This window comes from Poecilia reticulata, chromosome 14, assembly GCF_904066995.2.
Source record: "Poecilia reticulata chromosome 14, P_reticulata-male-v2, whole genome shotgun sequence".
In the NCBI taxonomy this organism is placed as follows: domain Eukaryota; kingdom Metazoa; phylum Chordata; class Actinopteri; order Cyprinodontiformes; family Poeciliidae; genus Poecilia; species Poecilia reticulata.
In genome coordinates this window covers 27070293-27087318 of record NC_088843.1, presented here as the reverse complement: position 1 = coordinate 27087318, position 17026 = coordinate 27070293, and the positions used below count along the sequence as shown (strand labels likewise).

The following is a 17026-nucleotide window of genomic DNA, read 5'->3' as shown; positions in this document are numbered from 1 at the left end:
CCTAAATCACCAGCTTTTATTTAACTAGGAGAAAAACTCCCTGAGATCAGAAATCTCTCTTATAAGTGTACTAGCAAGTGGCAGCAACACAATTACATCAGTTACAGATAGACAAACTCACTCAATATCATAAATAAAAATGTGCAAACACAGATCCTATTATCAGCTTCAAAACAATGACACACAGACTGTTTCTGCTGCGTCTTTTAAAATTACCTTTTAAAGAATAAAATTCATTCAGATGGTAGTGCAAAATTAAAATGTTTAACTTGAGATTCTCTTTTTGTTTATATGTCTTGTGCAGATTAGGTGGTGTAGAAAAGACCTAATCTTTACACTGTTACTATCTGCATTTATTTTTATCCATCCATCCATTTTCTTTCACACTTGTCCCTCAGTGGGGTCGGGAGAGTTGCTGGTGCCTATCTCTAGTTAACGTTCCGGGCGAGAGGCGGGGTCACCCTGGACAGGTCGCCAGTCTGTCGCAGGGCAACACAGAGACACACAGGACAAACAGCCATGCACACACACTCTCACACCTAGGGACAATTTAGAGAGGCCAATTAACCTGACAGTCATGTTTTTGGACTGTGGGAGGAAACCGGAGTACCTGGAGAAAACCCATGCATGCACAGGGAGAACATTCAAACTCCATGCAGAAAGACCCCAGGCCGGGAATCGAACCCAGAACCTTCTTGCTGCAAGGCAACAGCTCTACCAACTGCAGCCCACATTTATTTTTATTTTTATTTATTTTATCTGAACAGGAAGAAGATGCAGGAGGAAGAGGAGGCCAGAGAGAGGCTGCAGAACCAGACCACCATAGTGAGTCCCTTCATATAAGTTTATTATTATCACTTACGGTTGCATTAAATCAGTAATTAAATCAGTTATTGGCATTGTTATCTTTTGATACTGCCTTGTCCAAGTTATGCATTTAGAAAATCAAAAACGACTTATTGAACCAGAGAATAAAAGACAAATAGTTACATGTTTCAGACTCTGATCTACAACTGAAATTAGTCATCCAATATGGAGAGTAATTAGGGACACAATGTTTGTTTGAAGCAATTGTGAAAGTTTATTTGAAAAGAGGAATATATGTGTTGAAAATGGAGGGGAGTTTGTCATAAACTTGAGAGTAAAGTTGTATAAAACTAAATAAAATCATCTTTCTGAGTGTAAGTTCTGAAGGGTTTTGACTCCTTTTAGAATTAAATAAAACAATGACTTAATTTTAATGAACAATTTTTCTTTAAAAACTTTTGACTTAAATAACCGCAGATCAGTGTTTTAACTTTAAGTTCAATTTCTTGGTTTAAAGCCTAATGGGCCATAATTCAACTTTAAAATGATTCTCTTGGTTTTTACTTTCCTCCAGTCTACTCTCAAACTAAAGAGCATTATTTGGCATCTACTGACCTCTTCTGGTAATAGTATGTATTTGTTCCTGTCTTTATTTCACATTCGATGAAAAAGACCCATGTCTTCTTTTGTTTTTTCCAGGCGTCTGAACCGAGCATCGAGGACCTGAACCTGGACAAGAAGGAGTCTGAGGTAGAGGTCAGTTTGATGAAAAACCTGAGCTCACAAATTGCAGCAGCAAATCCATTCAAAGGAGGGAAGATGAAATCTCACAGCATTAAAAGAAACTGAGTTGAATAATCTTCACTGCTGTAGTTTAAAGCTTTTGGATTTCCTTAAAACATGAGCAGGCAGTTAGTCCAAAGAAACATTACTTGGTGGGTTTGTTTTACTGCCCACTTGTGGTTATTCTCTGCATTTTAACTTTTCCAGGAGGCGAAGGCCATCATCGCCCAGCGATCTGGGAACCCTAGAGAGTTTTTCAAGCAGAAGGAGAGAGCAATGACCATCAGCATGGACACCTCACTTGTCTCCATCCACAGGACCGGTAAACATTTTGTTGTCCCTCATTTCATTAAACGTGCAATCTTGAAAAGGTTATGTGTCAAACTTTTGAGAAACAGAGAAAATGTTGAGGGGTTTTTTTTGGCTGTGAGCCAAAAATCATAAAAATAAACTCGACTGGGGCCACAGTTCAAGAAATTAAAGAAACAAACACCTGAAATATATCACTCTGTGTATTTTTTAAATTGAAATACTGAAATAAATGAAGTTCACAGTGATATTCTAATTTACAGGAATGTGCCTGTACAAAACTTTCATACAGCTCCTTTCCTTTGATGTAAAGTCTTCATTACACTGAAGTGTAAACAGCTTGTCGGACGGAATCAACAACATGAAACAATCCCTCTGATCTCACCGACGACCTGCTTGATCAAATCTAAATATATGAATTTCAATTAGTTAGTTAGACAAACATTTTTGCAGTGCAGGGTAGCATAAACTATGCTTATACCGTCTAATATCCACACATCTACACACACAGAAGCCGTCAAACGTTCCTGCTTTGCCTGTCTGTCGTCGTCGTGTTTATACCGTACATTACACTAATCGCGTTTCTTTCTGTTTTTTTCTCCTTTTTTCTATCCTTTTTCTTTTTTGTGTCCATCCTTACTTCTGTCTAATTTGAATCTCTCAACTCTGGGTTTTCTCCTTGTTGGACTTGGACAAACCTTTTACCTCCTGACTTCCTCTTTCTCTTCTCCTTCCTGTCTGCCATCTTTTTTTCTCGTCACACCTGGTCCGTCGCTTCATGTCCGTGTTTTCTTGTTTGTGTCCTCATGTTGGACTGTGTGTGTGTGGCCACTGTGTGTTGCCCTGACCACCAGGCCGCTTGGACAGCCCGTTCTTGAAGCAGCAGCACAGTCCCAGCAGCCCCAGTACAGCCACCCCTCCCCGGGGCGTGTCGCCCCTCCGCACCCCGCCACATGCACGCAAGCAGCTCTCCGCTGCAGCCGGTAGGTACAGCAGGAGCCAGAAAAAGGAAATAAAAAGATTGTTGTCCTCAATCTCCTTTATCCTGGCACTAAGGACAAAATGAAATAAAAACAGGAGGTAATTATAGCACCTTCCTGTTTCCAAGACACAAATCAGTAAAAGCTTGGAAATATTTTAAATTGCAAATGAAACCCAAATATGTATCAATTTGAACTTTTCCAGATGTTTACCTACCAGGGAGAGAATATCATTTAGACCAAGTGTGTCCAAAGTGTGGCACAGGGCCATTTGCAGCCTCTAGACTGATATGGTGCAGGACCCCTGTAGCACAGGCGGTTGATTTAGATGAAGACATTTTATTTTTAACTATGGCAAAATTATTACTTAATTAAAATGGAAACTGTTAGGTACAAAACAAAGTATCAATTCCTTAATTTATCACACTTTTTTATTCTCTTTAAATTTCTTGTTGGGAAAAATAAAAAAACACATCAATCGGGTGAATTTTACTCGAAACCAGACATTGGTGTGACTAAATCCAGTGTTTGTGGAAACTTTTAAACTGTAAGTTGTTATAGATATTAACTGCTAATAAACGTTTTTCAAGGTCACGCTTGTATCTTTGTGTAAGTATTACTACAATTATCTGTTGGAATAATTTGAAAAAAATGAAACATCAAAGTGCAAAACAATTATAAGGAATCATCAAAATGATTACATCAGTTATGAAAAAATATTCTGAAGTATTAGGAATTTGGATTACCTCACATTTGAGCTAGCATAATAGCATCCCTCATGCTCATTCTTTTGGCACAGTGCCCAAAAGAATGCATTGTGGCAAGCGGCCAATCAGTCACAGTCTCATGCATCATTGACAAGAACATATTTAAATGTTTTTTTTATTGCTGGCAATGTATTTGCAAAGTTATAGGAGAAGCAGGTTGATCAATCTGTCCAGCGGTTTTGAATTTTTCTAGACTTGGTAAGGTGCAATTGTCTGACGTTTTTCCACAGATACTGGTAAATAAGTTTTTGTGGGTTTTTTTAAAGGATGAAATTATGTGTTATTGCTGAAAAGTGAACATTTTTCTTCTCGGGGCAAATATAAAAAAATCATTTGAAAGCTTTGGATCTGATATTATTTATTCGTATAGTTCCTCGAAAAATAAAATATGACTTTTATTTGACTAATTTAAATGCTGCATGCTTACTTCAGTGGTAAGCAGAAAGAAAAAAATACGTATATATATATTGGCTTCCTCTTTCTCACTTTTTTTCTTTTTTTGGGGGGCGCCCAAAAGATGTTTTTTCAACCCTCAGGACAAAATGTTTTTGGACACCACTGACTTAGTTTCAAAAATATATCCTGCAAAAATGAACAAATCTTAAAACTGATGCACCAACAATAGGATATTTTACAGGCAAGGAGGTCGAGATTAGAAACAAAAAGAGAATCCTGTAGATCTGGCTCCTCTCAATCCACATCAGAAGGAGCCAGTCGAGGTAGCCCAGGCATCTGGTTTGGTTGCCTCTTGGACTATGAGTGAGTCGGTAAGCTCCCACTGAATGGAGACTCAGAGGAAAACTATGAAATGTTTCCTTGAAACACCTTCTGCTCTTTCCTTCTGGAATGAAATTATTTATGATAAAATTATCCAATTATTTGGTCACAAAACAACTTGACTGAATTAAATTGATTCTAACCTTTTGGCTATAATGTCTTCAGTGGAAACTAAGTCGTCCTTTGGAGCTGTAAACCCTTTATTTATGGATTTTTGTGATTCAGTGGATGTCGTCATCATGCTTTTGATGTGGTCCAGTCTGATGTTAAACTAGTCTAAATGTTTCTGTATAATGGTGGTTCTGGTTTGATTTTGAAGAATAATTGCACTATTTTATTCACTTTCTGATTTTTGTTTGTTTGTTTTAATCTTGCGCACCTGATTGTGGACTCTGTCACCTTTCTGCTAACACATCATCTAAAACCCATTCCCGTTGCTGACTTTTACCCTGACCTGTGAGTTTTTTGTTTTAAATCATATTGTCAGTTGACAGTGGAACTCGTGGGTTTCCTTGGAGATTCATGTAATTTTTGTGTGAATGTCAACATAAAAACCACAGTGGTGATTGTTTTTTGCCATCTTTCAACTTATGACTACAGAGTTTCTGTTGACCACTTTCCTCATTTAGCATTACAACAAATGTCCTTTATCGGAAAATGGCCAACAATAATGTAGTTAATGAAATGGCAGATAATTTACCAGGTCAGAATGTGAAATGAAGAAAAAATTAAGAAGGACATCCTAATTACTTGTAAATAAGGTATGGTTGGATTTGGTTTAGCATAAAGTTATTTGATTAGCTCAATATCTTACTTTTTAATCTAATTAGATTTATCCTATTATTTCTGAACATGTTCTGCCATTTTATTGTATTCCTTCATTAGCGGTTCATTGTGTTGATGGTGAACTCTTGTTAGCAGGTACTAGAGTGCATTGGACATCAATGAATGATGAAACATGTGAGAAACATCTTGGTTTTAATGTGTGATTGCTGATACTGTGGTGATGTTGGTGTCAGGGTTCCTACACATCATGATAAAAAAAATGACACCATCTACTTTTTTTCATTTTCCGTATTGAAAGCTTGACTAATTATTCAAAAATTGTAGTAAAGTTTTTTTTTTTATTCTAGAAACATTCTTAGAATTTGGAAATTTGAGTGTGGAAAAGTCTAATGTGTATGGGGAATGTGTAGGAACACTGAAATTCAATTAAAACTGTATGGTGGTGAAACTAATTCCTGTCAATGATTTGTAGGATTACTTACATTGTGTTTTTAATAGTGATTAACTTAAAATCAACTGGACTTCTTCTTTGTTCATGAAGATGATTCACCTCACATCCAAAACTTCCTCAGTTCTGCACATGGGTTGAAGTTGTTAAGTTTATAGTTTATTTCAAGAATAAATACACTAATGGAGTTGATAAGTTCAATAATGGAAGTGAAAGTCATGTGATTACTGGTTTTATGGTGTGTTCTGTTCCATGTTTGTGCAGTTGTCACTTGACAATCCAGAAATGTCTCCTATAGCATGTGAGTTTTGGTCACACGTGTTGAACTGTCAATGTTAGGTTAAGGCCCCGTTTACACGACAACGATTTCGGGGGAAAACGGAAGAGTTTTGTTGCGTTTGTAGTGTGCATTTACACGAAACCACCGAATGTTTTCTCTAACAACGGCACAGATTGAAAACGGGTTCCAGAGTGCGATGTTTCTGATACGTAACGTTTTCCGTTGTCGTGTAAACCTAGAAAACGGATCTTTTCTTCCAGAGAATCCCCAGCTCATGCATAGTATGACGCAAAACATAGATGCTTCCTACAATCCACAGATGAAGAAACTACTCACAATGCTGGTGTTACTGTTTCCCCATCAGATATGGTTCCCTCAGCGTCTCTTCACCGCTCCGCACCGCCCAGATGGCAAAATACACGGCTGCTTGTTCAGCGCTCTTATCTAGAGAACTACGGACCAGCCCGGCTCCAGACGAGTTTAACAGGAGGGGCATCGACTTATTTTAGGGGTCAAAATGAATCTACGTTGCTGAACATAGACAACAACATCAGTAGCATACAGGCTACTTGTTAGCAAGCTTAACGTGCTGTGTTGATATTAGCTAGTCACATTTTAGCTATCATCACCTGCATCCAATAGCTTTACTCAACTCAGTCGGTTAGTTCGGGGAAAAAACTGTACAGTTATTTACGTTTTGCTGGTTTGCTGCCATGATTCTAACACACACCTGCGCAGCAGCAGCAGGTCTCCCACTGCCTCACAGGTGTAAACCCAGCGCGAGCGTCTCAGCTTTCATGTTGCATTTGAAGGCGGCTCGGAAAAACAAGTTACGACTTGTTAGCAACGGATTAAACTGTTTTAACTGCTGAAAAAGGTAACAGAGGACACGGATATGGGAAGTGCGGGAACTCCTATTTTATCAAATTGATATAGGAATAACAGACTGTTGGCCATTCCAAGGTAAAAACAATAAACAGCTTCCAGTCCGGGGCCGCTACAGACACCGTGAAAGTTCAAAGTTATCCCACTTTTTCCAACTGCATGCGCCCTAATCAGATGCACACAATGCATGTTTTCTCACGCAAATCCACATGCCTTCAAGTTCAACTTTTTTTTAAACACATGCGCACAAAGTTTCAAAGAACCTAGCACCAACTAGGCGCAGCGAGAGCATTACACGTTTTCGATGTGCACCGTTACTGTGTAAACACAGATGTAATTAGAACGTTATCGTGTAAACGATCCAACAAAAACGGAACAAAAGTGCCGTTTTTGTTGGATCGTTGTCGTGTAAACCCCCCCTAAGTGTAAGTGACTAACGCAGACTGCAGTGTAGGTGTTCAAAAGATGGAACTTTGATAATCCAGACATGTTACCTAGCAACATATAAATTGCTTTGGTCATGTGTTTCAAGCTGTAGATGACAAGTCTAGGCTGCAGTGTAGATATTAGAAAAATTTAACCTGATGCAACCTCTTTTTTTATTGAAATCTTGATAGTTTTTTCATTACCCTCTTGAACCACCAGTCTTGTTCAGACCTGGTAAATTATTTTGCATGAGAGGTGAAACATCTTCAAGAATCAATAGAAGAAATCTAGTTGCTTTCAATCTTGAATGCTTTAAGTCTTGAATCTTATGGATTTTTTGCAATATTATAAAGCAACAAAAGCTAAAATCTTTTTCCTGATTAGGAATAAAAAAGTACCATAGATGTTCGCCCTAACTTGGGGGCACTTTATTATCAAGGAGGAATCACATAAGGTTCCTCTGCGAATGAGGAGCCAATCCTTTATCATGCTTCATCATGTTTAATTCAGCTCAGAAATGCTTCATTTGAATATGTTTATCAGATCTTGACTTCTCAGTGGGAAAGTGCATGGAAACAAAGTGCTTTGTGAATTATGTGCATCTGTTTTTGTCTGTTTTTTTTTGCAGATGACAATGATGATGAAGTGAGCATAGAACCCAACATGGCCGCCATTTCGCCCATTCCTAAAATAGTCACTACGCCAATCAAAGAGGACTTTAACAGGGAGGAGGAAGACCACAGAGAAGATGAGTGGGGTACAAAGAAACATCTTTATTCTGAAATGACGCATAAATTTACTCCTAGCCAAAGATGGTTCAGCCAGTGAAACGCCTGTCCTGTTTGGAGCTCAATTATTCAGCTGGAGTCCCATTAGGAAAACTATTTAAAGAATGGAAATGACACAGAAAGCTTGACTGTACCTGGCTAGACTGTTTTCCCACCGCAGCAGTGTAGACATTATTATTTTTAAACTTTTTTATGCATTCTTTCATGTGTACAATTTATCTATCAAAATGTGAACATCTACCCAGTGTGGTTTCTTCTACTTTACAGTTTCCTGTCAGCTCATCCTGAAGTACACAGCAGATTAGGGATCTCTTTAACCTGCAAGATTTCAACGCAAAACTCACTTAAATGTATAAAAATTTGCATGTATGACAACTAGAAAGTACTCCTACTGTCAGTAGAATTTTTATTTGTTTTTGTTCGACTTTTGGGTGCCCTTTTCTGTTTGAAGCTAAACTTAAAACAAGAAGAGCTGCTACCAGTGGCTCAGCAGGTTATGTAAGATTTCATCAACTTTAAATATTATATTTTAGAACTAAGAGGATTTACAGAACTGATATGAAATCATAAAACTTTTAGAAAACACAAACAGATTACAAGATTTTCCAAAATTAAAGGCAAATCTGGTTTTGTCATGGCTTCATACTGAGAGCTTTCACCAAATCCAATCTAGGCTGACAACAGAAAGTTCAGTCCAAGTTTCCTATGTAGACTATCTTTGTAGCAGAAGATCACTCCATTCTTTTTCTCTTTTTCAATAAGTGGCCATACATCATTCAGCACATTAAATATATATTTTTCCTGAGAAAAGAATCTGATTTCTGTTTATGTACATGTAGCATGGTAGACTTCACAGGTTGTGGTTACAGATCACCCATATATGGAAATGTCTTTCTGTTTTAGTGGCATTGATTCCATATAAATGAAATTTTCTATTAGTATTTTTTTTATATAGATAGATTTATGAATGGAGGATGAGCACAGTCCAGTTCTACTTTTGTCATGCACATGTATGCTAGTGTTGTACTCCATACACAATTTCGTTGCCTTTTTTTGACAATGACAATAAACTTTGAATCTGAATCTGAATAAATGTTTTTGTGTTCAAAAAATGATCCTTAAAATTACTTATCCACTTTGAGAATCAAGGGAAAGGCTGATTCAGACTTATTTTATGTTTAATGCATTCAATATTTTCTGGGTCTAATATGTACTATTTACATGACGTAACCGTAATTAATAAAAATAAAAAATAAAAAACAGTTGAGGAAGAGAATATTTTGTCTAGTAATAATTATGATTTTATTTCCTCCAGATTCGGTGCCAAAGGAGGAACAGAAACGGCCCGTCCAGGAGTCGACGTCCACCAAGCCTGTGCAGAGCGTCGCGCCGCAGGCTCGTGAACCCTCCGGTGTTTCTGCATGGGACTCCGGGACAGACAACCTGGTTGACCTGTGGCACAGCAGCTCCGCCCCCACTGTCAACCCCATCCCCTCCACCCATTCATCCAGTCTAGTTGACCTGATGGGAGACGGCGACGTTCTCCATGACGACGTCCCACCCAGCATTGCTGCCGGTAGCGGCAGGCCTCAGCCCCTTCTCAGCTTTGACGAGATGATGGATGGGAGTTTCTGCTCGGGCACCAGCGCCGAAGACGACCCCACCAGTCTGGTAGATGTGACGGGGTCCGACCAGATGACCCTCAGCTACCAGCATGCGCTGCAGCACGTTTCTGGGGAGGGGCGGGATTCGGATGATGGGCAGCTGCTGATGACCAATGGGGAGACGCTGCTGAAAGAGGGAACTCAGGTTAGACGGCTTCAAGCTCCTGATGATTGTCTACGATTTTTGTCATTACTATGTTTTGTCATCTATTTTTCCTTCCTCTCATTTGTTTTTTTAGGCAAGTGAGGGCTATTTCAGTCAATCACAGGAGGAAGAATTTGGCCAATCAGAGGAGTCATCAGCCAAGCCAGCACCTGTGTTTTATAACAAGCCTCCAGGTTTGGCCAGTCTATTATCTTAATGCTTCTGTTTGAAAAGAGAAGCATTGTGGTGAAAACATGCTTTTTGTTACGATTAACTATGTTATGGATGGATGGATGGATGGATGGATGGATGGATGGATGGATGGATGGATGGATGGATGGATGGATGGATGGATGGATGGATGGATGGATGGCACTTTATCAAACAAACATCTGCACAAGCTGCCACTTGTTTTTTATGTTTCCAAAGTTCTCCAGCTGTTTCTTGGTTTATCTTATACTCATTTGTCATTTCTTGTTTCTATCTCAGTCTCAGCTACATTGCCTGTCAGAAGTTTGTCTTCTGCAGAGAATAAAACCAGCTTCTGTTCTTTTGTCCGCTCAGAGATTGACATCACGTGCTGGGACACAGATCCTGTGGTTGACGAGGACGACGACTAACCCGGTGCTCTGACATCACCGTTGTACCCAGAGGAAGTAGGAACCGAGCTTCATGAAGAAACAGATTTCTTTCTTTTCTAAAAAAGAGCAAACAAACAAAAAAAGTAATAACAAAAGGTCTTGCATTAAAACTCTTTCAATATAATCTTTTAGAGGAAACAGTAGCCACCATTTGAGTTGAAAAGGCTCAGATCTGATCTGTTTTCTGTGTTTATTTATTTTGCTAATTTTTTTTTCCTTGTTTTGTTTCTATGCAGATGTTTTAGCCTGGATTGAGGGGTTTTGTTTGTGTACACGTTTATTTCACGTAGCGCACTGCTGCATTAGAGACAATGAAGCTGAGTGTGCGGCCGGCGGCCCCCGCTCTTAGTTTGTAGTGCTTTAATAAAACCTAAAAAAAATGTTAAAAAATCCAGCGCATCAAAACAGCTGCCATGTTTATCTTCACTCTCTTCTTTTCTCCTTCTTTCATACCTAAACATATTCACCTCTGCAGCTCAGTTAATCATGTATTTAGACTTAACTTTCATGAAGGAAAAGTTATTTATTCGGGTGTATCTGAACTGAAAATCCTTTGAACAAGTCTGTGGCGGCGTTTATTTAATCTTTTTCACTCCTTTTGTATGATTTTAAAACTGCGTTCAACATTAAAAAGCCTTTTTTCTGTCCCAGTGCATTTTTATGCTTCTTCTGCCTCCTTGTGGTTGAACTGCAGCCTCACCATCAGCCCTGAGATTCATTCAAATTTACCACTTATATATTTACACAAACAAAACAGTTTAGATAAATATATTGTACATATTTTTCACATTTTTTAAAAGAGCATAGAAATGCAATAAATTTCTTCTGTCTCCAAATCTAAGTTTCTGTCCCAGGGCAGCATGCCTTACCCTTCTTAGTTTTTAAATCAAATTTTTAATTTTAATCTTAAAGTTCAGATTAATTTGATCTTTTTTATTTACTGTTTTCGCCTTTGTATTAATCTGCAGGGGACCAGATGTCCTGGATTTGTCTCCAAATTGAAAGAAGTTAGTTAAGCCTTTCCTTGTTTTGTTTTGCCAATCAAACTTCCTTCTGCTAATTATATTATGAATATAAATCTTATGGAATAAATTAATATAAAGTCAGAGAGACTGAAATTTGACACTTAGAAAATCCTGTATTAGTGATTGCTATGGTGATTCCCTTTATTCTGGCAGTAGCAGGTGGAGGAAAACAGAAACAGACACAATTTTAAGCATCAAATAAATGTTTTTTGCTTTAATCCTATGAGTTATGCGTTTTGTCCCAAGAAATTGATGGACAAGCCTTCTAGCCATCTCTATCAATTTGTATGTGTCTGCAGTGTTTTATGTTGGAGATATGACAGGTTTTTTGAGGAAGATTCAGAGCTAGAACATAGTGAGAGTTATGATGGGCCTAATCTGGGATTAGTAGGGATTGTAACAACTATAACAATGTGATTAGCATCTGGTGAAAGCAGACTAAACTACTTATAATTTGGTGTATAAACTACATGCGTCAATAAAAATAAGAGCTTGAAACTAATATAAATTAAAACGTACTTTAATATTTCGCAGGGTCAGGGACTAGCGTGTGTGACATCATGAAACATTAACTGCAATTAATGAGAAAATAAAAGATGGAAAATATCAATTCAGTTAGGTAAAATCCAGCTTTCTGTGATCCTTTTAAACATTGAAGTGTGACTTTGCCATAAAGTATGCCTGAGTGGTTTAGCTCAGACATACTGAGCTAACAGTAGCCCAGTATGCCTGAGTAATATGTCTGACACTTAGGTCAGTCATTAACCTAAATTTTATTGTATGTGTGTTTCTGCTAATTTGATTATACTATTTATAATCTAGACTTTATTTTCAATCAAGCTGAAGATGTTATGTGTTATGTTATGTCTTTTATCAACACTTTGGAAGAAGTAGTAAACTGAAAATGATGACAGGATCCAAATATAGTGACATCAATATATGATAAGGTAATTGCTTAGGAACATAAAGTGTCTTTCCGTGCTTAGCTTAATATATGCTGTAAATTTCTAATAAAAAATCTATCCGCAAAGCTAACAAAGAAAATTGTTATTCTATTTTTTAAGAAAACCACTAGTTTTGACGAACTTCCTTTTAACACGCAGCACAGCAGTAGCCTTGTATTTGTTGTTTCTGGTGCATCACATGGCTTAGTCCTGGGTCTTTGGTTGAGTTCCACACTTAATTTTTAAAGTTGTTTCCCTCAGGAGGAGAAAATGTAGATAAACTAAAGAAATTGAATAAATAAGCACCATGTTTGTGTAAAAATAAATTCTGACACTTCCCTGACATCTGGTACTCAAAGCAGCTTAAAGTATATAAATATGTGAAAGAAAATAATCATTGTTGCCCCACACCTGCTGATATTGTTTTGTGCCAAGACAAAGGAACCACCTCAGTATTTTGTTATGTTTGGTTGCTAAGTAATGACTAGTTTGGTTGCTGTGGAAACTGGGTTAAAGGCGGAGCTTGCGGAAGCTGTGTGTGTTTTAATAACCAATAACCAATATGTGTGATAGAATAAATTTTCAGGTCCCCTTTTTTGGATTTTGGCACAACAGTGTTGATCCGTTTTTGCTGTACATCCCTGTAGACAATAAAAAAGCAATAAGAGCAGCTTTGTGTGAGTGTGATTCTGTGGCATGTTCATATTGCAGCCTAATCTGCAATGTGAACTAGCATAAAAATGCTGGTTAAAGCAGCACTTATTGAACTTTTATCTACTATGTTTATAAACAGCTAAAGTGATTTTGAAAACTGACAAATCGCAGTCACTGTTTTACATAGTCATTACATTATTGACAAACATTTATTTAAAAAATCTTTATTGAACAAAAAGTGTATAAAGCACTTTGAAATGCCTTGTTGCTGAAAATGTGCTATATAAATAAAATTCCTACCCTTTCCCTTAAAACAAACAGGCTTTGCCTTAAAGTTCACCACATCAAAAGCAAAGACAAGGTATAATGTATAAAGAACTCTGTGAGAGGATACAAGGATACATTTAAGCAAAATAAAGTGAAATACACAATTTAATGAATGGAAATACTGATTCTTAGAGAAAAGAGAGAAGAAAAATCAGACAAAAAAATTAAATAAAATGCTAAAAAACATCAGGTTTCGGGAGAATATTTTTTGTAATTGGAAAGAAACATGTTGCTATTTTTATTATTAATCAATGACATAAACACAAATAAAATAACACCATTCTTATGTGACATGTTAAAAAACTTAATCCCTGCTCAATTTTCTCCAATCTGCAATTCTGTTGGCTCAGGTTTGCAGACCCAAGAGTTTCGTTCATCATGTGAAAAATGTATTTTCCACTCATGTCAAACTATAGCAAAAAGGATTCTGATTCAGTCCTAGTTTATTCATAATTTCCATCCAAGGAACCCAACTTCCTTAAAAAATTTTAAAATGCTCCTCTTCATCAACAGTTTTTTTTCAATGTCAATAGATTTGAAACATCTCATAAATCACAGTTTTAGACTTTGTTTCCTCTCAACGACTTCTTTTCACAACATTTCAGGTCATTACTGAAGCAGGTTATGCAAGTCCCAGCTCTACCACCCGGTGTCGCCTTTTTCTGTACTTTAGTAGAACAAACAAGCAAATTGGGGAAAATTTTAAACTTCAGTAAAGTCCATGCCTTCAGCAAGCAATAGTTTTTCAATAGCCAAAGGTCCATAGAACAAAGGGGCGGTTTTTGAACAAGCTACATAGAAATCTGCAATGAACTTCAAACTGGGGAGGAGATTCACCTTCCAACAGGGTAAGTCAGGTTTATTTATATAGAACAGGCAGAGTGACAGAATGCATTAAATCAAAGAATGTTTGTGTTTGAATGGTCTAGTCATAGACCACACCTAAATCTAATTGAGAATCTGAAAACATATCTCCACATGCTTAGATTAGATATTTTTCTCCACATGATTAGATATTTTTGCATAGAATATTAAGTAAAAATGTAAACATGCAAAGCTAGAGCAGACAAGAAAACATGTATCAGAAAATGAGTCAGTTGTTGCCTGAATTAGCAAGATCGCCATCAGACCTGAGGGAACCAAAACCTTTAGATGAGAGGGAGCAACAAGAAAACATTAAGCTACTCTTCCAACAAGCTCAGTGAAAGAGAACCTGCATTTATTTCAATCCAATTATAAAGTAAGTACAGTCCTGTTCTGGCAAATTATAACCCAGTCCAATTCAGAGGACATCCCATTCTCTGGTGTTGTTGTAGCGATGTGGCATTAGGGGTGGGTGAGACTGTTTCTTTACAACATGTAAACACTGCTGAACAGGTTTCCAGGTGCAGGGGTTAAGCACAACCCACATATGGAGGCTCTAGTTTTCTATGCGACTGTCGTGGGTTCGCTTCCCGGTCTTCCCCTTCTCTCATTACCCACATTATTTTGTCAATTTACTACCAAATTAAAGCAATTAGAGCAATTAAAACCTTTTTTTCCAGAAACTACTGGCCATCAATAATCTCCAAATTCATTTTAAAAGACATTAGATGCCACTTGAATCTACAAAAACATCAGCGCCATTTGCAGTATATAATCTTTTATTTCAAAACAACATCAAACAGCACTCACAGCAATATACAACAAAGGTCATTCATTCATGGTACTTTGCACTGAAGGTGAAGTGTGCTTTGAAAGTTCATTGGAAGCAGCCATGGATGGTCTTGTGATCACTGATGGTGAAGTGTCTTTGGTGCTGCTCTTGTTTTCGCCAACATGAAGGAGGAAGACTTCAAGCCTGGAAGAAAAAACAGGAAATATAGCAGAAACATTAGGATAATAAATAAATATTTTAAAAAGAAGTGTGAACAAAACTAATCAGACTCACCTGTGTGTGTCTATCATATTCATTCAAATTGCTCTGCCCACCTGGTTTACAAGATAAAGCATAAAAAGTCAGAAACAATTCATTACTAAAGAAATTAGTCAGCTTATAGAAAAAAATTTGGAGCATTAAAAGTCGTACCAACTGTCTGAAGAAATGTGTTGAAGTCATCACAACAGGCTTCAGTCACCAACATGACACACTAACAAAGAAAAAACTTTTTGGCAGTTTTTAGATGTGCCACAGGTACAAAATACCAGAGTCAAATGGCTCAATTGCCTCCTCATTGTGTAGATAAGTTCTCCAGAGTCCTCCTAATCACCTAATTATTGTTTTCAAGGGTGGTGCAGCAGCAGCACATCCAAATGTTGCAGGACAGTGGCCCTCCAGGACTGGAGTTTGACACCTGTGACTTAGATCAAGCCAACAGTCCAGCACAGCCACTCCCCCATTTTGCAGTCTACAGCCAAAAACTTAATCTGGCCTCCAGATTTTCCTGACAGTTTTAATGTTTGGTTATAATAATAAACAGTCGTATTGTGATATCCAAACAAGCGAACTATGTACTGTATATGAATCGACTCTCTTGCATAAACGGAAAAATAATGCCTCCATAAAAAAATAGTCAAAAACATGATCATTTTAACATGGATCTTACCTTGTTATAATAAGCTCCACACAAGACGCCATACTGCTGCCTCCACTCCTCAGGCAAACATGTGACGCAGTAGCGGAACAAGACGGTGTCGGCCGGGAGGCGGGGCTAATAACCGGGCCCAAATAATAAAGCTCATGGTAATTTAACTTTACAACATGGATATGCCCGCAACAGCAGAGCTAACAAGTTCCATCACTAGAGAGAGCGACTATGTCATTTTGAAGTCCATCTGACATGAAGTACAACAAACCAAGAGAAAAACAGAAACATCAGGCTGCTGGTCACTAATGATGAAACAACACAGATTCAAAACATGTTAAAGTAGTCCGTAGAAATGCTCTAGCTAGTTTGCCATTTGTTGCCAAGTGACTGATGATGACGTTGGTGACAAACTTTACCCAGAATGCACCTTGAGACAATAAGGATGACTCATTTGTAGTTTTGTGTGTCATAAAGTTAAATGTGAGTGAAAATAAAGCCTGTCATGTGGCACAACATTTTAAAGTCTGGTAAAGTTTTTAGCAACCATGAGTCAAAAATGAGGAACCCTACTATATAACCTACACAGTTTTCAACAGGAGAGGGCTCTTCTTTTAAAGTTTTAGTCAGATGTGATTAAAAAAAATTGCATCCCTAAAGACATGTTTTGCCTCCCATCTGGGCCCCCTGTAGGTCCAGGCCAGGGTCCCGCTGCAACCCCCACCCTACTTGTAGCTCCTTCCTTGAAGTGATGTCACAAATATGTTACACTTGTGGGAGGAACTGTCATTGATTTCTAAATCAACACCAGACTGAGTTACTGTTGGTGTTAATTTAGAAATCAACACTGGACTGGATTGCTTTTTGTTTAACTCTTTGGAACTCTTTAATGAGTGTTACACAGTAAAAAATGCTGGGTTATTTTCATAACCCAATTTCTGGGTTGAAGCTGTTGGGTCATAGGTTGGGTTAGTTTGACCAAACATTGGGTCAAAATTCATAACGCAAGAGTTGGGTCAGAAATTT

General features: G+C 37.7%; 2 protein-coding genes across 8 annotated transcripts in view; one reads left to right on the top strand and one right to left on the bottom strand.

The window, feature by feature from the left end:
- The window catches only part of dbn1 (drebrin 1), a 181875-nt gene extending 168750 nt beyond the window's left edge, over nucleotides 1-13125 (top strand). For 2 of the 7 annotated variants that reach the window (XM_008428425.3, XM_081615552.1), the window contains exons 8-15: nucleotides 768-825; nucleotides 1507-1563; nucleotides 1798-1912; nucleotides 2754-2882; nucleotides 7877-8005; nucleotides 9352-9845; nucleotides 9940-10039; nucleotides 10410-13125. In XM_008428425.3, coding sequence (XP_008426647.1) covers nucleotides 768-825; nucleotides 1507-1563; nucleotides 1798-1912; nucleotides 2754-2882; nucleotides 7877-8005; nucleotides 9352-9845; nucleotides 9940-10039; nucleotides 10410-10465 — 1138 coding nt within the window. In that variant the 3' untranslated portion in view covers nucleotides 10466-13125. The remainder of the gene's footprint in view (nucleotides 1-767; nucleotides 826-1506; nucleotides 1564-1797; nucleotides 1913-2753; nucleotides 2883-7876; nucleotides 8006-9351; nucleotides 9846-9939; nucleotides 10040-10409) is intronic. The other 5 variants (XM_008428426.3, XM_008428427.3, XM_081615551.1 and 2 more) reach the window with 5 other exon arrangements.
- Nucleotides 1-17026, bottom strand: part of prr7 (proline rich 7 (synaptic)) — a 205602-nt gene that overhangs the window by 141135 nt on the left and 47441 nt on the right. The window lies entirely within an intron of this gene.